At 33.1% G+C, this 27,799-nt stretch overlaps 1 protein-coding gene and 1 long non-coding RNA gene across 3 annotated transcripts; both read left to right on the top strand.

Annotated features, from left to right (window-relative positions):
- Window positions 1–293: 293 nt before the first annotated feature.
- LOC120083814 (uncharacterized) lies at window positions 294–5,771 on the top strand. The gene is made up of 6 exons (XR_005483544.2): window positions 294–969; window positions 1,065–1,136; window positions 1,220–1,296; window positions 3,100–3,150; window positions 5,025–5,166; window positions 5,479–5,771. It is a non-coding gene; the product is annotated as an uncharacterized LOC120083814 (long non-coding RNA).
- Window positions 5,772–10,332: 4,561 nt separating this feature from the next.
- Window positions 10,333–15,827, top strand: TDT (tonoplast dicarboxylate transporter). Of its 2 annotated transcripts, none has more exons than XM_090316885.1 (7): window positions 10,333–10,870; window positions 12,171–12,648; window positions 12,735–12,778; window positions 12,883–12,978; window positions 13,476–13,989; window positions 15,034–15,087; window positions 15,634–15,827. In XM_090316885.1, exons 1-6 carry the CDS (start codon window positions 10,427–10,429, stop codon window positions 15,069–15,071), a joined length of 1,614 nt encoding a protein of 537 aa, XP_090173011.1. In that variant the 5' UTR covers window positions 10,333–10,426; the 3' UTR covers window positions 15,072–15,087; window positions 15,634–15,827. The 2 variants fall into 2 exon arrangements, with proteins under 2 accessions (XP_090173011.1, XP_038894840.1); XM_039038912.2 differs by lacking the exon at window positions 15,634–15,827 and adding an exon at window positions 15,245–15,403.
- Window positions 15,828–27,799: the final 11,972 nt, after the last annotated feature.

A 27,799-nucleotide genomic window follows, 5' to 3' on the forward strand; every position in this document is an offset into this window, starting at 1 on the left:
TGTATACCCAAGTTTACCCTTTCCAATGTGGGATAATGTAACACGCTACAAGAAATTTGGGCTTTGATGTTGGTTGCAAAAACTAAAAACGGATGTACAATGTCAATTTCTAAAAAAGGGATCTTTAATGTCTGTTTTAAATTGACATTGTAGGCATATCTATAATGTCAATTTAAAACTGACATTAAAGATTCATTTTTTTTATCTACTAACTTACTCAATTTTTTAGGGTTTGAAAGGAATTAAAACTGCCATTTTTTTCTTCTTTCTCAAATTCTAGCCATTAACCTCATCTTCATAGTCTCTCTCTCACTTCAACTCACTCTCAAGCAATGACCCACACAGATCTCTCTCTCTCGTCAAACCTCCCACTATCACATGTATCAACTCCACGCCGTCCACCATCATTGTCAATCGGTACTGTCCATCGATCGCAGTCATGGTTTAGATCCGCCATTCTCCGTGGTCAGATCTGTGGGTCTTCTTCTCCATAACCTTCTTCTCCTCTCTCTCTTTCTTTCTCTAACTTCGTTTCGCCATCTCTCGAAAACCGATATGCTACAGGATAGGTGGATCTCACTGAATTTGACTGTAACTTAGCTCGATATCGTCGGATCTACAATTCAGCTCATCGGATCTGACTGAAACATATTCCATCTCGCCGAATCTGACCACAATGCACTCAATCTACCCGAATCTAACCACAACACACTTGCTCTCGCCTGCTACGCATAAGCTTCGCGAATAATGTTGCTGAGAATATGGTTGACAAGAAGGGTCACGCTTGATTAGAGAGGTGTAACGAAGAAAATACTGCAAAATTTATTAATATTTTCTCCATTGGTTCCAACTTCACACTATAGTTGACCAGAAAGACAAAGAAAATAAAAAGGACAGATTGGTGCTGGTGCCTTCTTTGGCATTTGGTTGGTTTCTACCATTGTTGGTACTGTTGATTCCACCCCAATGGTAAAGTTTGCTTAGAACTGCAATAGTAAATTTTAGAGGTTCAGTTGGTAAAGTTTTTTATATGAATTTATAACCATGGATTCTTGTAAATATAGGTACCAAAGTTGTTGGAAGTTATGAGGCTTCGTTATAGTGTGTGGTTAACTGCTTGGCTTTTGTTATTCAAGGTAACTGCTTGAAGTAGTTTGATTTGAAGTCTTGTACTTTTCTCCAAATATGTGTGATAAATGAGCTAATTTCTTTTGTTCAGAAAAATAGAGATGAATTGGTTGCCAAGATTGATGGGGTAAAAGAGCAGGTTCTTGGTTCAGATTGACGACCAATATGGTTAGAAATATTTTTCTGTCATACTTAGGTAGTTAGTTATGTTTGACTAGATAGCTGGATGTGTGATGAACAAATATGATATAGATGATGACTGCATTTTTTCTCTTTAATGGAAAAAGCAAATATTACATTTGTTGAATATTGTTTCAAGTATAATTATTATGACAGGAAAATCAGATGTCTTGTTTATATAAAATAGGAATGAGACTGAGAATGATGGGAATCTTTTCATAATGTTTATTAAAAGCGATAGTAGAGTAGAAAGAGATATAGCGTGGGTTTGATAGATTTTTCTTTTAAGAGAGAGGGGATTTCTTGTATGGAAATGTTTTTATAATGTTAAGGTGGACCAATAATCTGTTCATTCTGTTTAAATTCTATACCCAAGTTTACCCTTTCCAATGTGAGATAATGTAACACACTACAAGAAATTTGGGCTTTGATGTTGGTTGCAAAAACTAAAAAACGGATGTACAATGTCAGTTTCTAAAAAAACGGATCTTTAATGTCTGTTTTAAATTGACATTGTAGGCATATCTATAATGTCAATTTAAAACTGACATTAAAGATTCATTTTTTTTTTATCTACTAACTTACTCAATTTTTTAGGGTTTGAAAGGAATTAAAACTGCCATTTTTTTCTTCTTTCTCAAATTCTAGCCATTAACCTCATCTTCATAGTCTCTCTCTCACTTCAACTCACTCTCAAGCAATGACCCACACAGATCTCTCTCTCTCGTCAAACCTCCCACTATCACACGTATCAACTCCATGTCGTCCACCATCATTGTCAATCGGTACTGTCCATCGATCGCAGTCATGGTTTAGATCCGCCATTCTCCGTGATCAGATCTGTGGGTCTCGTTCTTCATAACCTTCTTCTCCTCTCTCTCTTTCTTTCTCTAACTTCGTTTCACCATCTCTCGAAAACTGATATACTACAGAATAGGTGGATCTCACTGAATTTGACTGTAACTTAGCTCGATATCGTCGGATCTGCAATTCAGCTCATCGGATCTGACTGAAACATATTCCATCTCGCCGAATCTGACCACAATGCACTCAATCTACCCGAATCTAACCACAACACACTTGCTCTCGCCTGCTATGCATAAGCTTCGCGAATAATGTTGCTGAGAATATGGTTGACAAGAAGGGTCACGCTTGATTAGAGAGGTGTAACGAAGAAAATACTGCAAAATTTATTAATATTTTCTCCATTGGTTCCAACTTCACGAAGAAAATATTACATTTGTTGAATATTGTTTCAGGTATAATTATTATGACAGGAAAATCAAATGTCTTGTTTATATAAAATAGGAATGAGACTGAGAATGATGGGAATCTTTTCATAATGTTTATTAAAAGCGATAGGATTTTTCTTTTAAGAGAAAGGGAATTTCTTGTATGGAAATGTTTTTATAATGTTAAGGTGGACCAATAATCTGTTCAATCTGTTTAAATTCTAATTTGTTCAATCTGGTCGAATATTAATTTGTGTCATGATGAAGTAAAATCTTAAGTTTGAATTTCAAGTTCTAACTAGGGTTAACATAAAGAAAACCAATCTTTTCTTAATGGAATGGCTTATTGAACATAATGTTTTGTTATTTTGACCAAATTTTTTGTTTTAGGAATTAATGCGCTTCAATCTTAGGTGGAAAAGGACCTTCCTTCTATTAGTTGTTTGGATTTCTTTCTTTATACTTCAAGTTGTGAAGATCTTTTTCCATATTTCTCTACATTCCTTTCACTCTCAAAGTTAATTTTTTGATGTATATGGTTGATTAAATGATAATGCAGAATGATGTGCCAATTTGTAGCAATTGGTATTGGATCATCTTTTCCTTGCAGGTATGTAGAATTTAAAACTTCAATCAATATCCAATTTGTTATTTGATTATTTCAATACTCTTATTTGTACTATATTAGTGTTTAGAATAATAGTAATGTTTGATTAGGCAGATCTATGATGATGTTGGAATAGGCATTGAATTTTATTATATCTAGAACTCTTTTGCTTTGTTTTTTTGTGATCAATTGGAGTCACTTTCTTTAAATTGGATAATTTGTCACTTTCATTAGCTATTATTAGTCCATAGTTACCCACATAGATAATTTTTCATTAGCTACGATTATCCTACAGTTATGATAATCATAGCTTAATTAATTGTTGTTTATGATTTCTATTTGAACTGGATTCAATTCAGTTCTTAGTTTCATAAGTTTTCTTTCAAGTTTTTAGTTTTAGTTGATTGAGTTGAAAAACGTATTTAGATATTTGTGTTTGGAAGTTTTGGAAGTTTGTAAGTTTTATTGTTTAAATTTATGTATTTTGTCCAATGTATTCAATTCTATTAATCTTCTTTTCTTCGCTTTGATAAGTATTAGTTACACTTGGATTGATAAGTTGTTTATGGTTTGTCGATTACTATTGAATCATATCTTGTAGCTATTGTTGCTAATGTTACAAAGCTTCAGTACTCTTACTTTTATTATTATTGAATGTTGGAGCCATGTCTTTTATTGTTATGAGCTTTAAAAATATAGTACAAATCTCTAAGAACTTGAATGTTGGAGTCATGTCTTTTATTGTTGCCTTGAATATCTAAAGTTTTGGATTAGATTCAGTGTTGGATTTCTATGACTATCCTACAGTTATGGTAGTCATAGCTTAGTTGTTTATGGTTTCCATTGAGTGGTATATGGTAGTGGAACTTCTTAAACATCATTTGACTATAGAATAGACTTATAACTGACATTCATATTTTTCTGTTTTGTTTACGATGTTGGTACATTTTTGTTTGGAGTTTTGGTTATTTTCCTCAATGTTGTTGGTGTATTATGTGCTCTTTTATTTTATTTTTGTATGGAGTTTTGTTTTCATTACCTTGTTGAGTTTTTTTTTTTTTTTTTTTTTTTTTTATAAGTTTAGTTGTTTATGAGATTTTTTGTTTTTTTGTTTTTTTATGTTTATGCATTATTTGTCTATATGAATCTAGTTGCATTATTTGTCTAGATTAATCTAGATTTTTCCCTCCTTAATGTTGTATGAAATTTTGGAATCCTTACTCATCAACATTCCTAATATTCAAATATGAAATTTCTATCAATCGATGCATTTAGATCAAGTCTAGGCATCATATAAATCTAGCATCTAAATGCGTTGAAGGTGAATATTTAGTATGTTGACTAGAATCCTTAATGTTGTATCTGGATTTTCTTTCTTTTACTAATAATGGGTTCAAAGATTAAAAAGAAACTATCAGGAATGATTGAACTACTACTTGGATATTCTCTCATTGTTTACTATCTAATGTGATGAAATTTGTTCTGATACGAAAACTCTAGTGAATTTGAATTTGAAACCCTTTTGGTATGAAAATCCTAATTCTCAATCACTAGAATCCCATATCAATTCCCTTTCAACCCTAAGGATTGAGTTAGACACATATTGCCTTAAGATCAAAGATTTTGAAACAAAGAACAAGTTTCTTGACCCAAGATCCAAATGTATCTCATAGTGATTTGCGAAATTTTTGTTTCATTTGGTTGTCCCCTTCAAGAAGTGTTCATGACATGCTTTGTTATTTTAAAAAATAATGAAACATTCCATTATATGATTGTTTACTTCTTGCCTCTGTTATGCATATATCATTTTCTATTATTACTCAAAAGTTGGCATAAAGAATTCATTTTTAATCTTTTCATAAATGGTTTCTATGTAGGGAAAGAAAGAATGCTTTGCTTCATGCCTCTTTGTTTGTTATGACTTAATTCGGACAGACGTTGCTCTTGAACTTGCCTGGATCAACAACATGATCGACTTTGCTTTCCTATACCTATTGCAGATGCCTTTTCAACAACTTGGTATGAGTGATTTCCTTCTTGGCATTTACACTTGCACGTGATCTATTTTCATCTCAAACTTGTTTAATTAGTATGATTGATCTAGTTGCCTAAGAAATCTAAAATGGAAAAAGAACTCATTTGCTGAATTTACTGTTTGAAATCTTTATTAGTTTAAGCTTGTTAGTTTTGGTATGGTACTTACTGAGGTAATATGGTGCTTCTTTTTTCTCATTTAGTTAATTTCGCTCCTAGCTTGAATTTCATAATTCTCTTGTGTGGGGTAGTTGAATTCTTATTAGAACTCCTTTGCCCATTTTTCTCTACATGTAGCAAATCCTACTTTAGATTTGGATCAAATCTGTGGTGGATGGTGGAGAGAACATAACGAAGGAGCAATTGAAAGTCTATGTTTGGAAAACACTATATAATGACAGCAAGTATGTGTGTGCACGTTGTTTTTTGGGGAGGGGAGTTATATTTACAAAGTTTTAGTTTGTATTCTGTATCTTAAAAGTAAGTCTTACTCTTTTTTGATACACCAATAAAAGTTGTTTGTATCTAACAAAATTTTAGTTTTTCTATGTACCCCTTATGAGTTTTGGTAATTTGTTGATTACTTTGGTTTTAGAAAAGTATTATCCAATTCCTCTTTTATGACTTATTATTAGGAATTTGTGAAAGCATTTAAGATTTTATTTTGTGCATGTACAGGTAAAAGAGAAATATTATTTATTTTTTTTTCAATGACAAAACGATGACAGATATTTAATAGTGAACAATTACTGACAAAAAGTAGGTGAAAAACCGACATTGAAAACAGTATTCAATGTCGGTTGAAAACTGACATTGAAGACAATTGAATTGAAATCTTGGTCATCTATAATGTTGGTTTAAAACCGACATTAAAGACCTTTTATAATATGATTTTTGATGTCAGTTTTCAACCAACATTGTACCCCTGTCATATCAGTTTTAAACCCACATTAAAGTCCAGTTTTGTAGTAGTGACTACACAACAAATCTCCACTTTGGTGTGTTTAATTGATCCAAAATGCCAAGAAAACGATCGGTCGACTTTAAATACACAATGCTCGAATTTGTTAAACGAGAGAGATTTAATATCATATCATTTGGATTATCGTTGGTGTTACCTTGTTCATAATAACATCACCAAGAGCAATGACCTCACTTACACAATGGTATTTGATGTCAATGCATGTGTTTTTATCTTCTCATGAAACATCTGATCTTTTGTAAGGAAAATAATCTTCTGAATAACATAAAAATACTATAGTAATTTGTAAATCTTCATTAAGTCACCAAACAATAGCCTCAGTTACTATTAGCCTTTGTAATATCTATATACTTTGCCTCAATTGTTGACAACAAAAATCTATTAACTAATTGCACAATCACCAACAATAAACACATATCTAGTAAGAGATCTTCTTTTATCAACAACATAATTAATCAAAAATCAACACAACCAATGACTCTATATGTAGTACTTCTCCCAAAATGCAAACCAACATCAACATTACCTCACATTATATGTCAATATCTACTGAACTCCTTTCTAATGTTTTTATACCATGATTGCTCATATTTATATTATTCACAATATTACATAAGATAATTAATCACGACGAGTACAAATTACCATTACATGTATGAGAGACCCAATAACATTAGAATTAAGAACAACGATATTTTCTCGACGTATCGCCTCTTGATTGAAGTAAAGTTTTTTCATCTTTCTCTTATAATATTTTCATACCCATTATTTTTTTGTCTCCCAAATCTTTCATATCAAACGCTCAAATAAATAAATAAATAAAAGAAAGAAAAGTGTGAGCATAAACTCAAGTAGTTAGATATTTGAAACATATGAGAATAAGTTTTCTTAAAATTGAGTTTTGGGATAATTACTTTTATCATCAACGTATATTTATGCTAAAGGGATTTGGAATATGGGGTTTCCTTGATTTGATGGTATGAGATATTAATTTTGTGCATTTTTATTCGAATTTAAAGTTTGAAAAATGAGTGTTACGACTTTGGTAAATAATATGGGTTTTTTTCTCTTTTTTTTTTTTTTTTTTAAATTAAGACTATTTTCTCTTAATTTACTATCATAATTTGGTATGTTTCTTAAATATAAGAGTTCAATTCTTAATCAAATTTCAAAAAACAAAAACAAAATTTTTAAAACTATTTTTTTAATTTTCAAATTTTGACTTGATTTTAAAAAATATTGATAAAAAATAGATAAAAAATAAAAAAAATTAAGGTTTTCAAGCTTAATTTTTAATAATAAAAAATAAAAATTTAAATGATTACCAAATGAAACTTAAATTATTATATTCTTGTTTAACATGTTTAAATTTTTATCATATTCTATGAGCTAACAATTCTATTATTGGAAAAATCTAAAAAATATTTAGATTTTATAATAAAAAGTACTTTTGAAACTTTTTGCTATAAGTTGTAATTATTTTTAAATATTTTTTATATTTAAAAGACTTCTTTTTTATTTGAGTAATAAATGTACGATCTAAAATTGATTTTTTAAATATATACATTTAAATAATTGAAGAAACCATTGTAATTTTTTTTGTATAATAAAGACTAGGAATTCAAACTATAAATTTTGGTTCATTGACAAAACTATCGTAAATTTTACTATGTGAATTAGGTGGTAAAACAATTTTCTATAAGAGATCTCAAAATTCATTTTACGTTCAAGATTTTGGCCGTTCAATTTTAAAGTTTCTCCCAATTACCAGACCCCTCTTCTCTCTTCCTCTCTTATCTCTCTTCCCCAATCTCCGCCTTCAATCTTCTTCATCCTCCGTTGGATTGCTTCCTCCGCCACCTCCCTTTCTCGTTCCCAACACCATCACCTACCGCCTCAATCGCCCCACAGAACCAGCCCCCTTCTTCATTCATTATCCCCATCTTCATCTTACTCAACCTATGCTTAATGCAATTTCATCATTAAACAGATTTTATGTTTTAAGAGTTAACATATTCTTAACCATAAGGACCAAAATAAATACTTTTTAAAAGTTAAAGGACTAAAATAGACTTTTTTTTCTTTTGAAAAATTAGGGACCAAAATAGAACAAGACTCAAAGTTCAAGAACCAAAATAAAATTTAAACTTTTTTTTAAATTATTAAATAAAAAACACAAAAATGTTAAAAATTGCTTTTAGTGCTTAAACTTGTATGAAAGTAACAATTTAGTATTTGTATTTTCAAATTTATAACAATTTAATCCTTAATGTTAAAAAATTCATCAAAATTTATATAAATTTTAATTATTTTATGCTGTAGACTTTGTGTTTAACAAAAATGTTGAGTGTCTAATTAGTTTATTGATTTATTTATGCAAGAAATTTCATTAATTCTCAAACACTAATTTCTACCATAAGGACATTGTTATGAATTTTAAAGTATAAGGACAAAATTATTAGATAGTAAAATTTAAGAACTAAATTGTTATAAAATTAAAAATTTAAAGGCTAAATTATTAGAAACTAAAATTTAAGGACTAAATTATTAGTTTTATAAAAATTTAAAGATTAAAAATGATTTTTAACTGGTAAAAAAAAAATTAAAATAAGCATAAGGTGGAAAACAGACTTCTACAATTAAAAGAAAAAAAATGGATTGTACGAAAAATATCAAAATTCATTTGAGTAATATTAAAACGCATTTATTAATTGGGTTGAAAGTTATTTACATTTTGATTTGATAAAATAAACCTGTCCATGTGAAATAAAAATTAATATATAATTATGTGACTCAAAATGATTTGCTTAAACTTTGTAACAAACAATATTAACAACTTAAGACACAACCTAGATTTCAAATCTAATTCAACAACCATTATTAGGAGACATTCAAATTATAGTAATGTTAATTTAATAATTATTTGTAATTAAAAGTTGAAAACTACTGAGGTGTATTTTAGGGCGCTTTTGCACCCAACTTTTTATAATTCACATACGTCATGTTTGGTAATTATTTGATCTTTTATTTTTATTTTTTTAAAATTAAGTCTATTTCATCTACATTTTTTATAACGATTTATAACTTTCTTAAATACAATGCTTGAATTCTTAGCCAAATTTCAAAAATAACAACTTTTTAAAAACAACTTTTTTATAGTTCTCAAAATTTGGCCTGTTTTTCTAAACCATTGTTAAAAAATAGATAACATAAAGAAATTTGAAGATGATAGTAGTGTTTATAGGCTTAATTTTCAAAAACAAAAATAAAATGATTATCAAACGAGACTTCAATTATAATTTGCCATGTATCAAACTCTTCTTTTTCAGTTTTAAAAATATTTTAAAAAATTTCTATTGTGTAATTATGGTTGGAAAATATTGTAAAAACGGACTCAAAATATTAGATGATAATGAGATTTGACCTACTTTTAAAATTTACGATTATATGACCTTTGTTTGCGTCAACAAATATATATTACTATTATTATTATTTTGTCCTCCCTCCCTTTAATTGCACTATACTATCTCTTCCCCTTGAAAAGAAAAATCGTCACATCAACCAAGATTAAAAAATTTAATTTTGAGAAATCATCTTAAATTATCGATTAATTCAAAAAATTAAATTTGAATGATGGTAAATTTAACACTTTTATTTATTTATAGGTTTGAATTATGAAAAAGACCACCAAGTGAAAATCAATATTAATTGAAGAAATAATACTGTAGAGATTTAATCAATACAAGACCTACTCAACTAACCTCTATCCCAATATTATCTTAAATCATCGATTGATCAAAAAAATTAAATAGATAGGTGAAGATAAATTTAATATCTCTAACAAATCAGTCAAATCTCATTCTCGTGTAATTTTTTTAAAAAAAATATTCGTACAAAGAGGATATAGAGGATAGATGAAAGTATTGGTTTTGAAAGTTTTGGTAACCTATTTAGTAGGTCTGGATAAGTATTATCCTTTGAGTGACCTAATATGAATATTTAAGGGAATTTTTGTTATTTGAATATAGTTAACAATCATAACCACGTCTCTTTTGATACAAAATAGAAAAAATAATAATAACAAAAAAAAAAAAAAGAAAAGAAAACAGTCACAAAAGGAGAAAAAAAATTGTTTCTCAGGAAATACAAATAATAAAAAAGAAAAAATCTACACAAAATCCTACAAATTTCTCAAATTCATAATCTCTTCACAAATTTCTCAAATTTCCCTTCTCTCTCTCTCTCTCTCTCTCTCTCTCTAAAATGAACGGCGCCCACACATCCATTCCGATCTCCGACGACCCAAAGGCGCCGCTTCTTTCCGCCGCCGACTCACCAGTCCACCGCTCCGGCAGTTTCCGATCCACGGTGAAATCCATCTTCAACCTTAAAAACTTGTACGTCCTTCTCGGGCCAGTTCTATGCGCGGCCGTGTGCAGGTTCGTGAAGCTGGATGGGGCGTCCGGCGCCGGGAGCCGGAACATGCTGGCGGTGCTGGTGTGGGTATTCACTTGGTGGCTGACGGAAGCAGTGCCGATGCCGGTAACGTCGATGTCGCCGCTGTTTCTGTTTCCGATGTTCGGAATCGCGGCGGGGGATGAGGTGGCGCGTACTTATATGAATGATGTAATCGCGTTGGTTCTTGGTAGCTTCATTCTTGCTCTTGCTGTTGAGCATTACAATATTCATAAAAGATTGGCTCTCAATGTGAGTTTTTTTCCCCCCTGAAATTTATTATTTTATGAATTATCTTTTTTTTAAAAAAGAAAAAAAGAAAAAGAAAAAATTGAGTGAAGAAGGAATTGATGATGATGATGGGAGAAACTATTTTCCGCGTTCACCGTCTGTTTCTCTTACTTCTGGATAAGTTTTTTTTATCTTGTCTTTTCTAATCTCTGTATTTACTATTTTTTTTTAAAAAAAAATAATTTATGAAATTATTAATTTTGTTTAAGAAAATTCGAGAATCGAACTCGTGACCTGGAAGACTAAAGTTAAAAGTTAAAGAAAAAAGTGTTTATAAAAAAAAATCATTTTTATTTAAATAATCTTAATAAAAATTGTTAAAAATATATTTTTGAGTGGTTCTCAAATATTTTATTTTTTTTTTCAAAAAACACTTAAAAATGCAATCTAAACACACTATAAGTGTTTTTTACTTTTGAAAATTGTATACATTTTTCTATAATATTTTATGGCCATTGTTTTCAATTTTTTTAACTAATCATTTGAATTTTTAATTTTTTAAAAAAGTTTTTCTTATGATTTTTATAATTTTTAAAAGGTTGCTTGAATTTTGAAGACTGTTTTCAAATATAGAAAAATAATTATAAAATTTTGCTATATCTTGTAAATATTTTAACTTTCTTTTAATTTATTTAAAAAAAATTAAATGATTATTAAAATGGCTTTAATTTTTTATTTTTGGTTTAAAAATTAAGGTTTTAAATGCTACTTTTACATAGATGGTTGATTTTGTTGTAACATTTTCAAAATTCAAGACATGTTAATGATAAATAAAAAATAGATTTTAAAAACTTCGTATTTTATTTTTGAAGTTTCGCAAAGAATTTAAATATTTAAATGTGAAAACAATTACAATTTAAGAAAGTGAAAAATAAATAGTGGTCAAACAAAGTCTTAATGACGAGTTTTGGACAGGTTAACTCTTGATTCAATTGCAATTTTGATTTCTATGACTTTTTATGTAAACATATGGTTTTCAATTTTATTTTCAAAGTTTATGGTTGTTTTTTCTTATTTATATATATATATTTTTTTGTAAGTATTATTAATAAAAAAAAATAGAGTAATGGCCTGGAAAGTAGAGTCGATTAAAACTTAATTTAAGAAAAAATAAAAATAAGACCAAATCGAGAAGTTTTATTAGACCCAAAATTGAAAATGGTATGACATAATTAGCAAGAAACCAAAACATTTTATTTTGAAAGCACAAGATAAATAGACAAAAATTGATCCATTGTCGGGGACCATTCAATAAATTTAGGTGACTCTTCTTTTCTGTGGAGACCCACTGAACCCACCACTGCTTCTTCTCGGAATCTGCGCCACCACTTTCTTCGTCAGCATGTGGATGCACAACGTCGCCACCGCCGTCATGATGATGCCCGTCGCCACCGGAATCCTACAACGTTTTCCGGTGGGTTCCTCCCGTTCCGCCGCCGAGGCCAAGTTCTGCAAGGCCGTCATTCTGGGGGTCACTTACGCTACCCCCATCGGAGGAATGAGCACTCTCACCGGCACCGGCGTCAATCTCATACTTGTGGGAATGTGGAAGAGCTATTTTCCTGACGCCGATCCTATTAGCTTTAATACTTGGAGCTTTTTTGCTCTACCAATGGCTTTGTTGATCTTCTTTGTGTTTTGGGTCGTCTTGTGTTTGATGTATTGCCCCAGAGGGTCTGGGCCTGCGCTTTCCACTCATCTTGATAAGACTCAGCTTAGGAGAGAACTTGATGCATTGGGTATGTTCTGAAATTGGAATTTTTTTTGTTTGATTTGTTCTTTCTTTTGGTATTTTGTTGATTAAGGAAGTTGGATTGTTAAACAGGGCCAATGGCTTTTGCTGAGAAGATGGTGTTGGCTGTTTTTTCGGTGTGGCCACTAAACTGATCTTGACTTGTTGATTTCTTTTTATCTGAGTTTGAATGTTCTGATTGTGGAGAAATGTAATTTGCACGAGTTTGTTTTCTTTACAGATTTTGATATTCTTGTGGATGACGAAGAACATCACTAATGACATCCCTGGTTGGGGAGCTCTGTTCGACGGCCGTGCTGGTGATGGAACTGTCAGTGTGAGTACTACTCTTTCTCATTCCTTGATCCACATTCAAACAATTTTCTTGTTGAGAACAAAAATCTGCTGTAACCTCTCCACTTTTACATTAAGATTTTGGGGTTTAATGCTGATTTAATGTAGTATGTGGCAAGTTCTCTGTTCGAACTATTGTAAATAATATTGATAGTCACTCACTCGTTGAGTCTTTTTGTTGTTATCCAAGCCTATAAATGATGGAGAAGTGTCAATAACACAAAGAAAAGTTTACATTTACCGTATTATATCAACCTAAGTTTTTGGGTTTAGCAGTGATTTAATGTAGTAGAGGAAGTTTGGTGGGTTCAAACACTTGTAACGTCGTATCCTTTCGTAGTGTAAGGCTAATTTTCAAACTTACAAATGAGGAAAAGGTGGTATCCAAGCCAAAGAAGAACGTCCAATTAGACTTATCAGCTAAAGTTTTTTAGATTATATTCGACTCTACAAGTCGATGACGGTTTTTGAACTCCACAGGTGATGATGGCAACATTACTATTCATAATTCCAAACAAGAAGCAAGAGGGAGAGAAACTAATGGACTGGAACAAATGCAAGAAGCTGCCATGGGGAATAATATTGCTTCTAGGAGCAGGGTTCGCCATAGCAGATGGGGTGAACAAGAGTGGGCTTGCAGACATATTAGCCAACGCATTGAACTTTCTAGAGAAAGCTCCATACTTGGCAGTGGCCCCTGCAGTATGCCTTATAAGCAGCCTCATCACAGAGCTCGTGACATCAAACAACGCCACCACGACACTGGTGATCCCAATCCTCATCCAAATAGCCAGCACAATGCACCTCCACCCGCTCTTCCTTATGATCCCTGGTGCCATTGGCGCACAGTTTGCATTCTTGCTCCCTACTTCAACCCCTTCCAATGTGGTTGGGTTCAGCACTGGCTATATCGACATTCCGGACATGATCAAGATTGGCTTGCCTTTGAAAATTGTTGGCATTGCTGTTGTCTCTATTCTCATGCCTTCACTTGGTACTTTTCATCTCCTTTTCCCTCTTTTGCTTTTCGATTTAGTCTTGCATTTTAACCTTTTCTACTTTAGGATTTTTGTTTGTGGATGTTGACTTCGGCTGATATGGTAGGAAACTTACCTGACATTATACTTAGTGAGTCGATAAGAATTTAGAGGAATTAAGTCATCTAAACAAGGAAACATTTTTTTTTTTTTTTAAAATTTAATTCTTTTTTTTATTCTTTCTCAAAACTGCTAACCTTGCAGTAATTTGAAATTTTCTTCTCCTAGAGGGCCTCTTTTCTTTTATAAGTCTTCAAGTATTATGCTGTGTTAAGTTTACTGTCAATCGTGTTTAACATCGACTCTTTAGAGTATAATTAGAAAAAAAATGTTAAAACTTAAGGGTCTAAATTAATACTTTTTAGACCATAGGGACTAAATTTAAAGACACCATAACAGCAAATATTAAGGTATATATTTAAATTTAGACCAAAAGCTTGAGTTGAAAGTTAAAGATTTTGGGTTAAATCGAAACATTTCAAATATTAAGGACAAAATTGAAACTAAACTAGGTGTGTTCATGACATTTTGTATACTGTTATATGGTTTCTGATCTTGCTTATCACTTTAGGCCTCGATTCATAACATTTTGTATACTACTCTACTTCCACCCGTTGGTTTCTTTATGTTTTTAGTTTTTAGGAGTGTCTTCAAAATTCAAGCCAAGTTTTGAAACTAAAAAAATGATTTTTAAAACTTAGTTTTGTTTTTTAAATTTGGCTATAAGAATTCACATATTTACCTATGAAAGATGAAGACGATAAGCAAAGGAATTGGGAGAAAACAAGCATAATTTAAAAAAAAATAAAAAATTCATCAACCAAGAATCAATGGTTATCAAATGGGCCTTTTAAGTACTTGGTTTTGATTTCTTCCCACCCCAACATTTTAAAATTTTCAACAAAATTACTGAAGAAAGACATTAAGAACATTTTGTATGTGAAATAGTTTTATACAGTTGTGTGAGTTCTAATGGAACAGTTGGCCATTGGAATTTGCAGGAAGCTTAGTTTTTGGGACAAATAAGCCAATGCAGTGACTGCCAAAATTTTAAGGTACTTGCTGTTGATTTTTGAGATATTTACCAGACACACATCTCACAAAGAATGAGAATGCAGCTTATACATATCAATCCTTTTTGTTATTCAATTTTATTATTATTATTTTTTTTTCAAGTTTATATATAAAGTAAACACCTCTACCTTTATATAGGAGCATCAGTTTCTTCTTCCAAAATATGTATAGAGAGAGGACCTCTAAGGAAAGGAATTGTGGTGGGCATTGTTATATATATGTATATATTGTTAAAATATATTGTAAGAATACATAATTTGAGGGTATGAGTGAGTATTTACTGTTGTAAATGTTCAATTGAGTTGTTGCATTTAGTCATATTACAATCAAGGTTTTTGAAGTATTCTAATTTTTTACAACAGTAAAGATCTTTTTTCCCACAAAAATACATATTAGTAAGAAAATTTAGATGCATACTAGATATATAAATAAATACTTCTATGAATGTGGATTTCTCATTGATAAATTATTAAGTATCTCATTATAAAAAAAGATTAATTTATTTTTGACTTCAACAATGTATGTAGGGGTGGAGATTCACATTCTTGGTTGAAAATACATATTTAGTTAAGTATATGCTTGGAGTGACTTCATAAAACTATTAATAGATTAGTACTAATCTTTTCATTAATTGCTAATGAAAAGAGGACGTGACTCCTATTGTTTATTAAAAAATATTGTATATTTTTTTAATTATTAAATTAAAAAAGATTTATCTTAATTTTTTTTCCCTATCCTCTCTTTTCCATTTAGACCATCTTTTTGTGGATGTCGGGTCGGATAGTTGTTAATTTTTTTCTTCTATTTTCAACTCAATCATTTTTTTTGAAAGGTATTGTAATTAAAGTGTGGGGTGAGGGATTGAACCTCAAATCACGAGGTTAATAGTATGGACATTGTGCCAGTTGAGCTTCGCTCTTGTTGGTAACTCAATCATTTTTCTCATCTCCCTTCATTTCATTCCCTTTCCCTTTTTCAACCCTTCGTTCAATTTTCTTTTTTAAACTTACGGAAACATTTCTATCTCATTGTCTTTGTCATTAAAAATTGGAATTCTCTTTTTGAAATATGTGTGTATAATTATAACATGAGTTCTTTTTGGCTCCATATATATGTGTGTAATGGTCAATATGAACAAATTTTTACATACAAGGAAAAAAAAGAGGGTTAAAAAACACTTTTTGGATCGTGAACTTTCATGAAAGTGATAAATTGGTCAAAAGTACATTAATGTGTGATTGGACCGGAAGAGTATTAAATCCTTCAATCAAATCAAATAAAGTTTCATTCCTTCTTTGTTGTCAACGGCAAGACCCTCAGACGACAAGCATGACAGCAGCAAACGGTCAGGTCACGACAGTCAAGCAAAGAACGGAACCTGTAAAACAAAAGCTCGTTATAGGTTGAGTCACGGAACTCGCTCTTTTTAAGACATGTTGCAGCTCTACCCAAGTGTGCAAGCAGGTCAGTAACACTGTCACGTCGTCTCCAGGATAAAACAAATGGAAAAGAAAATCCGATCGAAAATGCACCGTTACCGATCGGAATACACACCCTTTTTGACTGACTGCTCGGAAAAATAGAAAGTGGAATAGAAAGTAGGCAGAGGAGAGCCTTCGATGGAAGAATAGAAGAAAGTGTAATGTGTCTTTGAACTGCATGCCTTCTATAGGCCTAGGCCTTCAGAGTGGAACTATCGCGTGAGAGAGAGGCGGACAGCCTCTGAATGTGCGAGGGCAGGCCAGAAAAAGCGGCCGGAAGATGCGCATGTGCGGAGGACCACTGGAAAATTAATTTTTTTCGGAGATAAATAAATAATAAAAATAAAATAAAGAAATAATAATATTTTTATTAAAGAAAAATAATCACACACGCACCTCGCTCGACCAGTGGCGGTACACGTGTGGGACATCTACCGAACCCACATTGGTCTATCTCTTTACTCCCTCCAAAACATGGGATATCCCTTAGGGCCTAAACTCATAACCCAAGGTTGAAGTACAAAAGGGAGGATTCTAATTCAAAATTCTCCAACCAAAGGTTGGTTCCCTCTCATTTTTTAAAAATAAAATTTCACCCAACATTCTTTAATTATGCAGTAGTGGAAGTACGGGTTGAACCACCGAGAACCTTCGTGTTTCTCACTTAGAATGCCTACGATCCCGAATAACAGAGGGAGAATTTGTAAAATAAATTTTTATAAAAGTAAATGAGAGCAAGAGAGATTTTTAAATGTTATTAATGAAAGAGCTTGGGTTTATTTGGGAGTTTCCCAATTTAGTCTAATTGGTCATTGAACATGAGAGATCAATTTGAATTCTTGCTTTTACTTAGCCAAATTAATTAGAGAAGCTAATTAATCGGCCTAATCATTTAAGTAACCCAAAGTGAATAGATGAAACACATGCTAATCGACTCAGTCTAATCACATTACAATCGAGAGTAATGCTAAGTTGAATATTTAACTTGAAATGCCATAATTAAACATTCGATTTAATTTCTCCTAGGTTGATTACACAGTACTCATTGTCGTTGACTAACAATTAGACCGATAATTATACAAGATGTAACCATTTGCTTCTTAATAATTAACATGTAATTATATGTCACTTATTATATGTTAATCACAAGCATTTAATCACACAATTTAAGAGAAGTTTGTTAGACATCCAAGATAATGTGATAATTTAGCAATTGAATTAAGAAGGAAAATCAGAAAACAAGATGAAATCAGTCCATGAAGAGCAATTCTCACAAGATCAACTAAAAGGGGAAAATCTCCTATAAACCCAAACTAGATCTACTTACTTTAGCCAAAAATCATCTACCTAATTGATGGAGACATAATTCCAAGCATAGATACAAACTAAAAGAGGAAAAAATGGAAGGGGAAAGTGCAAAAAATTGAGTGGCTGCTAGACTGACTAGCCTAAAAACGAAAAGATGCTTTTATAAAACGTTGGAGCCCTGCGACACTGATGCTCCAAGTCCTTGCGTGTGCTGTAGTGCCTATGTGGCAGATCCGGAGCATCGTGGCTCTCAATGCATCCTTGCTCTCGAGAAAAGCGTCTCCAGCCTTTAGGGATAATTTGGTAATTTTGACTTCTTTTTTCGATTGACGCAATTGGCCTCCGTTTTGATCCGTCTTAACACTTCGTTTTATCTCTTAGATGTTCAATACCTATAAATCATTAAATAAACATATAAAATCTAGAAACGACCTCGACGGAACAAGATAGCACATTTTATTAGTTTGTAATGATGAACCTTCATGTTTGTAAAAAATTAGCTCTTCAACATTAATAATAAATTACCCCAAACAAAAACTATTATAAATCTACATTAAAATAATCTCCACTTCAAATACAGGCTAGTACAACCTACAAACTATAATAACACCAGTGATTATAATAATCACCTCAACATCCCAAATCAATTATGTGTATAATAAGTCTCTAAGAACCTGTTTGATAGCTTTGCCATTTTCGTTTTCCGTTTTATTTTAAGAGCTAGAAACGGCAACATTTTTACTAACTATTTATGTTTTTGTTTCTTAGGAAAAAAGAAACATAAACAGAAATTTGTTTAATAATTATTTCTTACATTGTCTCTTATTTTATATTTTAAATATAAATAGCAATGATGATGACGACGACGACATTATATACAATTTTTGTTCTATTCTTCAAATGTTACTCAAATTATCTGCAATATGATTTCAGTTGAGTCATTCGTCTTAAATGATATCGACTCAAATTGAATTCAATTATATTATTATATAAATGTCAGGGTTGTAAAATATTAAAATGAAGTTTTTTTTAGAGAAAAATATTAAAATGAAGTTAAATGAATGTCATAATGAACATAATTTGGTTGTTTCCAAATATAGGAAAATGAACCAAAATATTTACAAATATAGCAACATTTTATTGTCTATCTACATAGACTACGATAGACTGCGATAAACTACTATCTATGTTTTAACATAGATAGTAGTTTATCGCAGTCTATCACAGATAGATTGTGTTATTTTACTATTATTTGTAAGTATCTTGAGTAATTTTGTCATTTAAAATAACTTCTCATTTATATATTGTAAAATTGTAATCGATTTCAAATGTACTAAAAATAAAAATTTAAAATTTAAAACATGCATATTGCAACATTTAAAATTTTAAAAAAATGATTTAAAAATTGAAAATTGAAAATAAAACCAATATATCTAAATTTTGGAAAGTTTGAAATAAAAAGTTATATATAGCAAAATTAAGGAATAGAAAAAAATACTTTTTAAAAAGAAATACCATACTTCAGAATCGATTTCAAGACCAAGCAGTAGACGGGGGAATTATGGAAATCTGACTACCAACAGATGAGGCTATTATTATTTTTTGGGAGAGACGATAATATATAAAATCAAAACAGAACAGGTTGGTAGTTTCTCGTATTTGATCCTTTTTTTGAAACGCTTTTTAAAAGTTAAAAACAATAAATAGAAATAGTTATCAAACAATCAAGTTTCTTGAAAAATGAAAAACAGAAAAGAGAAACAAAAAATAGAAATATTATCAAATGGATCATAAATTTTCAATTTTGCGTACTTTCAATCTTTTGTGTGAACAAATCATTGTCAAGTTTAAAACTTTAAGAAATCGATTGTTCTAGTGGATAGAAATTTGAATTTTTATGTTTAATCAAATCTTAAATTTTTAATTTTGTATGTAGTACTTAGTAGATTAGTGAATTTTACAAAATTGAAAGATTAGGGACCATTGTAATTTTGGAAGTTTCAGAATCAAATAAAAACAAATCTAAGACATTAGGGAATAAGTTTTAAATTTAACCAATAGTATGCTAATATCAATAATTAGGCCCCATTTTAGAACCATGAAATAATGTTTGGAGAATTGAGTTGGTTATTATTATAATTTATGATTATTATAGTCTATAAATTATAATAATCTGTGTTTGGGGAGCAAATTATTTAAGTCTCAGTTGTAATATTATGTTTTTAGGGAGTGGATTAAAATAGTATGAGTTATAATAGACTCTATTTAGAGTGTAGATTATTTTAGTTTAAGGCTAAAATAATTTATATTCGAACTAGTCGCAGAGCTGATCGTTGAAAATTGTCGTCATCGAAATTGTGAATCAAAGGAGGACTTTTTAGATTCCTTTCAAGAAGTTGGAACCAATACAACTTTGCTTATTCAATTTTACTCATAAGGAAAGTTGTAATTAATTGCCAACATGAACGTAGCTCAACTGGCATAGTGCTCGTACTATCGACTTCGAGGTCAAAAATTTGATTTTTCTACCCCACACTTTAATTATAATACCTTTGCAAAGAAAAAAGTTGTAATTAATTGGTCAATTGTTTGTGTTGTCAATAGCAAGACCCTTAGACGATGAACATAATAGCAACAAATGGTTAGGTCACAGCGGTCGAGCAAAGAAACGGAACCTGCAAAACAGAAGCTCGTTATAGGCTGAGTCGCGGAGCTCGCACTCTTTAAAACATTTCATGGCTCTGCCCAAGTGTGCAAGCAGGTTAGGAATGCTGTCACGTACTGCCACGTCGTCTCAAGGATAAGATAGCCCAAAAATAAAATCCATTAGAAATGTATCATTACCGTCCAGAACACACACCCTTTTTGACTGAATGCTCGGAAAACAAACAGAAAATAAGAACCAAAAAAAGCGACCGAATGACACATGCACGGAGGACCATTAGACCAGACGGACGGCGATGGGACAACTACCAAACCCACATTGGTCTATCTCCTCACTCCCTCCAAAACATGGGTACCCCTTGAGGCCCAAACCTATAGCCCAAGATTGGAATACAAAAGAGAGGTTTACATTTCAAAATTCTTCAATATGGGATTCTCCAACCAAAGATTAGTTCCCTCTTATTTTTGAAAAATAAATTTTCACCCAACAGTTTGTGACCATTGTTCAATTTCCTTTCTGTTATCATTTCCTTATCTGTATTTCATAACTCTTCGGCTCAACTTCTTTTTTAGTATTTTTTCTCATAAGATTCTTTTTTAGGAAGAGTTTTGATTTTTTTTATAGTAAGATTCTTGTTTTTACTTTTTCCGTTCAACTTATTTTTTAGTTTTTTTTTTAATAAGATTCCTTTTTAGGAAGAATTTTGATTTTTCTTTTCCTAATAAGATTCTTGTTTTTTTTTCATTCAACTTCTTTTTTAGTATATATTTTTTTTAAAATAAGATTCTCTTTTTACGAAGAATTTTGATTTTTTCCCATAAGATTCTTGTCTTTTTTTTTTTCTTGTTCAACTTCTTTTTTAGTATTTTTTTTTAAAATAAGATTCTTATTTAGTAGGTTGTAATAAACGAGTGTCACGTCTGATAAAATTATAACAAATTTTTCCTTCGTTTTTTTCTGCTTCTTTCTTCAGCATTTCAGGTTCCACTAATTAGCTGTTATTTTGTGTTTTCTCTTTCATTGTTGTTATGTTAGACCATTGATACTACGCCATGTGGCAAATTATATGTTAATAAATAACACTACAAGACATGCCATAACCATCGTTGAAGGCCGATCATTTAGTATATTTCTTCTATCGTTTATTCTCTCTACTTATCGTGTAGCCAATTGTCTCTATCGTTTACATCCTATCGTATACTCTCCATCGTTTACACTCTCGACCCTATCGTGTAGCGTCTTCCTTTTATTTCTTACATGCTCAACCCAGTCGTGTAGTCTCCTACCCTATCGTCTACACTCTCACCTCCATCGTGTAGACACTTGCCTCTATCGTTTAGATATTTGACAACGATCGTTTAGTCTTTTGACAATGATCGTTTAGCCTTTGCTTCTCTCTATCGTTTACATGGTATCAGAGCTCTAAAGCATCCTGCCCTTCTTTATGGCGTCGAGCTCAGGAACATCTGAAGAAAACTCCACTTTACCAGTGACATCAAACCTAGGTATCCATTCAACTGTTCTACCTTCGACCACCATATCTATATCTTCTCTGTCGTTTACCCCACCTGCTACTCAACGTGCCCCTCCCCCTACTTGAAATCCATTCTACCTTCCACAACATGGCCCTCCACCACCACCCCTTTACCCTCACTATGCCAGTTTTCCCACCCATCGTTCTTTTCCAAATCAGGTATCGATTAATCCCTTCTCCACACTCCCATCCCCACAATCCCCCATAGCAAACTTCCCTCATATGTCCCAATCCCTCACTGTCAAACTAAATGATTCGAACTACCTTCTCTGGAAGAATCAACTTCTCAACCTTATCATGGGCTATGGCTTTGAAAGCTTCATTGACGGTACCTATCCCCAACCACCAAAATACCTCGACCCCCAACAAACTCAACTCAATCCTTATTTCTCTTATTCGCAGAAGTGCAATCGTACTATTATGAGCTGGTTTTACTCCTCTCTCAACGAAGATAAAATGGGAGAAATCGTCGGATATGAATCCGCATTGGAAATCTGGGAAGCACTCCGAACAGTCTATGAATCCTCTTCAATAGCTCGGATTATGGGTTTGCGCTCTCACCTTTAAAAGATACGAAAGGATGACAGTGTCTCTCAATACCTTGCTAAGATCAAAGACATTGTCGACAAGTTTGCTGCTATTGGGGAACCCCTGTCTTACCGTGATCATCTTGCATACATTCTCGAAGGCCTCGACAATGAATACAATCCTTTTGTAACTTCCATTCAGAATAGAACTGATCGCCCATCCATCGTTGATGTCCGCAACCTCCTCATCGCATATGACTCTCGGCTAGAATCCCAGTCTGCTATGGATCAACTCCAACAAATACAAGTCAATGTCGCCTATCTCTCCCTACAACCTCGACGTCCTCACTGGCCTCAAACTACCAGGTCATCCTTCTGACCTCCACCATCTCTTCCAAATATTCTCCCTAACCCTACTTTCTCTGCTGTGAATGCCACTGATTATACAACTCATAGATCACCTACTCGAGCTCAACGACCACTCATTCATCAACCATCACACTCCTCCAATCGACCACAATGTCAAATCTGTAATAAGTTTGGCCATACAACATTATCCTGTTGCAACATTGATAATCCTAATTATAGAACCATTCAACATCCCCAAGCCCATTTTGCTCAAGCAATACCAACCTAACTCAGCCATTATCCTATATCACTACTCCTCCTGCTCCAAAATAAAATCATCCCGATGAAGGCTGGTATATGGATTCCGGTGCTACTCATCATATGACCCCTGACCTGTCCAACATCCAACAGCCTATCCCTTATTATGGTGGTGAACAAGTTGTCATAGGAAACAGTAAGTCCTTTCCCATCTCTCAGACTGGTTCCTCTTCCTTTCATTCATCTACATCTAATACTCTGATTTATCTTCACTTTGTTCTTCACACACCTTCAATATCTCAAAATCTAATTAGCATCGGTCGCTTATGTTATGATAATAACGCTTACGTTATGTTTTTCCATGACTCCTTTGTTGTGAATGACCTTCAAACCAAGAGTCCACTCCTCCAGAGTATTAGCTGTAAGGTTATATTTCACTTCTTTAAGAATCACATTGCTAACAAAGTGTAGGAAGCTCTCCGGCAATGAATGCAGGATTATGCTAACCTGGCTACCCTCATCAATGGTAGACCCATTCAACTCTGCCACATTAAAGTGGACCATCATGTTAAGCACATGTTCACGAACAGAGGTGCCTTCTTCCATTTTGGAGTTGAATATGTATTTAAGAGCCTCATGTATAAGTTGTTCAGACGGTTGTCCAAACATCCCCCGTAGGGACTCCATGATCTCACGCGCGGATACCATAGGCTAATGTTTCTTGGCCAAGGCATCAGAAAGATTTGCCAAGATGTAGGCTCGAGCCTTCTCATTCGCTCTTGTCCATCGCTCGTATGCCTCTCGAACATTCTGAGCAACATTAGCAGCTGGAATAGGTGGATAAACCTCCGTGAGAGCGAACATGAGATCCTCGATGATCAGGATCATCGTGATCATGTGTTTCCATGTTGCGAAATTATCGCCAGTAAGTTTTTCGGTGCTTAACAATGCCAACATGGCTGTTGCCATTATGAAAAAGTTGCTGAAAATACAAACAAAATTTTATTAGATGTCGCTAAACCACTTTTAAACCAATCAATTTTGCAAAACAGTTTCAAGTACCCTAAGATATAGACTTCTATTTTGCAATGGTGCCCCAGTGAAGCAGGACAAACATCACCGGTGGGGTGATCAGTTGCCCCTTCGCTGGGATGAGACATTCTCAACCATTAGGCAGAACCAACTCTTGGAACTGAACCTAACAACCACCATTTTTCGGTCCATAATCATTAACCTTTAACTATTCCACGTAAGTGTGATCCCTTGCTTTCGGTACCAAAGTCCTACCCTAATGAGCCCACCATAGGAAAGAAGCAGATTAGGACAAGAGACTAAGTTACCTTATCCTCTTACAGGAGATCAAATAAAAAAATGCGCAAAACTTTCATTCTTTAGGGGGACACTCCCAGGGTGCCTGGAGGCGATGCGCAGTAACTTTATTCAACCTAACGAGAGAGACCGAGGGATATGATGCCACACTTTCCGCTCCCACTTACTATGAACACTCTCTCCATCCACCTTGATATTGACCTACCGAAACACCATCCGTTAGGGGGACACGCCAAAGGTGCCGCAAGGTCGAGGGTAGATCTCACGGTGTAGACTATTTTAGAGAAACGTGAAAGGTTTAAGTGAAGCATCTCATGCCCCAAGTACCTCCCACTGAATGTTCTACCTAGGGGTTCATTAACCTAGACAATCTGACGACTGATTTTAGTCTAAGTCGACCTTTTAAACTCTACTCATAAATAACGTTTGTCTATGAAAAAAAGAACAAGTTCAAGTAGTCACATTTGAACACTTTAATGGATTGTCCTTAACTTGCATGCATGCATCAAATCTATCTAATTCACCTTTCCAGGTAAGTTCTCAAGTAGGAGTATTACGTTTTCATCAACTTAAATACCTTAGCCTAGACAGAACCCGCCTTAGACAAAAGGTCCCTTATAGATAAATGTGCTACACTTTAACTTTTTATTAGCCAATTTAATCCTATTAAACTGATTAAAAGATTAAAGGCATAGGGTTGCTAATCATATTAGAACCGTGATCTTAGGTCTATGTGATCCAAGTTTTAAACACTTTAAAACCATGAATTAAACCTAAGTAAACATGCATGTCTTTCTTATTTCTTTTAGTTCTAATTTCTTTTTAACTTTTAAAAAGAAACAACTAAAACCATTGTGCACAATGAGGTGTTTATAACATTTATAAAGTAACCCATGTGTCATGCTTCATGCAATTTTCGGTCATTACTATATATAACTTTGATATAACGCATAACAACCAAGCAAACATGCTATCATTTACCCTTATACTATAACAATTATAATATAACGATGATGCATGTCAATTCTTTTTATGCATATATAAATATAACTCTTATATTATATGATGCATGAGCATGCTCTTACATAATTAAATCATGCTTCTCTAAATTATAACAATTACAATAAAGAGATGATGCATGACTATTGCATAACCTTAGGTAGGATTTACTATATGTGCATACCATATGACATATAAAAAAACATACATTGCATGTAATAAATAAAGGATTAATGGACCGGGATGAGCCTTTACAAAAACCAGAATGAAATAACCCTATCTATTACATTTTTCATCGAGCCAATCGATTCACAGGAGAATCGGGTCTTGAACCGCCAGGAGGACTCCATCGTGTAGTAAATGCAGTAGGTAGACGATCGTCCAGCGCACACTAGATGATAGAAGCAAAATTAAACGACCGCGTAGATGACAACGAGGCTGCAAAGCCTGATCATCTATGCGATCGCTTAACGCGACGACAGGTAAACGATTTACCTTACATTACTAAGCGATCGTTTAATCAATTACTAAGCGATGAAGCTTGCTAACCTAAACGATCGTCCAGTACATGCGTGCGCAATGATATGCGAGCATCCCATTATCTACATGACCCCATACTCTGTGATCGTGTACCCGATCGTCAATACGATGCGATCAACCCTTGATCGCATGCCCCATCGTTTAACTAATGCGATCAACAGCGATCGCGTAACCCATCGTCTGCACGATACGATCAACAGCGATCGCGTACTTCATCATCTACACAATGCGATCAACCCTTGATCGCCTCCTTCCTCGAAGAACCGCAATGCTTGCTCCGATCTTCTTCACGAACGACTCAAAACTTTAAACAGACTTTGAATACAGACTCGATAACAATTATTAATGCCAAAAAACGTAGGGACCTTTACAAACAACCACAAATGTAAAAGAATTAAATCAAAACCGAGGCTAATCATCCACGAAAACATCCATTAATCCCGCACATCCACAACAATTTAATAATTAAACAGTGTAGAAATGCACGCACCAAGAATGTAAATGTCATTTTGTTGCAACATATGAAATTGGAGTATCAAAACCTAGCTCTGATACCAATTGCAGGATCTCTTAACGAAGAGTTCCATGAGCGCGTTCGCATCGCTCCAATTTCACAATGACCGAAATACACCATATACATTCAAATGCACAGTTAAGCAAACAAACAGTAATTAATGGCATGTTTTGAACAAGAAATAACAAGGGAGAGAGTTCTCGTACCAGTTGAAGACGTTCTTCAAACTATGGAACTCAATGCAGTGGAAGACTTCTACCCGATCAACCAATGCCCAACAGATGTATCGACTACAGCAGCACGAACAATCGCAAACACACGAATGCAACGGGGACGACACTACCAGAAAGAAGCCTTAAGTATTCTCGGAGTGAGAACCCAAAGCGTGGTCTTCAGAGAGTTTGGTAGAGGTAGAAGGAAGAACCGATCGTGTAAGCGATAACCATCTCTAGAACATATTGAGCATCACCCAAATCTATCATTTGGAACTGTGTTGCTAACCATCTCTTTACGTTAGTAAGGAAGCTTGTCTCGTTCCCCATGAACAAAATATCATCAACATAAAGCACCAAGAATTGATGTTCACTTTGTTTGTGATCAAGTTTTAGCTAATCAGCTCGATATTCGGTATGTTCCTTCTATTGATCAAATCAATAATTGCCTCACTAAACCACTGCATATCTCTCGATTCCACTATCTCTGGGACAAACTCGGCCTTTCCAACTCCGGCGCTCATTTGAGAGGGGATGTTACAACATAGTTAAGATCTGACGTTACAACACAGTCAATATCTAATATTTGTACTTAACTGCAGCTTCTTGATTTAGGGGTTGTATTTTGTCTCTTTGGTAGTAGGTCTATGGTTTGGTCAAAGTTGTTCATCTACTCCTCTTTTGTCTTTTCCTTCTCTACTGTATTGGTCTTCTCCTTTTCTTGTATTTAGTTTGAACTCTCCCATGAGAATACAATCATCGAATACAATAACTCTTTTACCAGTTTTCTACTTTTCTCATCTCTTCTAAGATCGTCTTTTGAAGTACATTGAAGAAAGAAAATTGCATTTCTTGGGCATCATGAAAGACTATAAAGTTCCCACTTAAATGTTATATGTCGAGTTATTTGTAGCAACAAAGTAATTTTTTAGAGATTTTAACATTCTAGATTTCATTGGGGGCAAGGCTCCAGCAAAT

The sequence above is a fragment of the Benincasa hispida genome, chromosome 8 (assembly GCF_027475165.1).
Source record: "Benincasa hispida cultivar pf3 chromosome 8, pf3_genome.v1.1, whole genome shotgun sequence".
NCBI lineage: Eukaryota > Viridiplantae > Streptophyta > Magnoliopsida > Cucurbitales > Cucurbitaceae > Benincasa > Benincasa hispida.

Excerpts from the sequence above, each read along its gene's own strand:
- TDT (XM_090316885.1), top strand. The coding sequence starts at position 10,427 with ATGAACGGCGCCCACACATCCATTCCGATCTCCGACGACCCAAAGGCG. Across the intron at positions 12,649-12,734 it reads GAGAGAACTTGATGCATTGG|GGCCAATGGCTTTTGCTGAG; the intron begins GTATGTTCTGAA and ends ATTGTTAAACAG. Across the intron at positions 12,979-13,475 it reads CTGGTGATGGAACTGTCAGT|GTGATGATGGCAACATTACT; the intron begins GTGAGTACTACT and ends TGAACTCCACAG.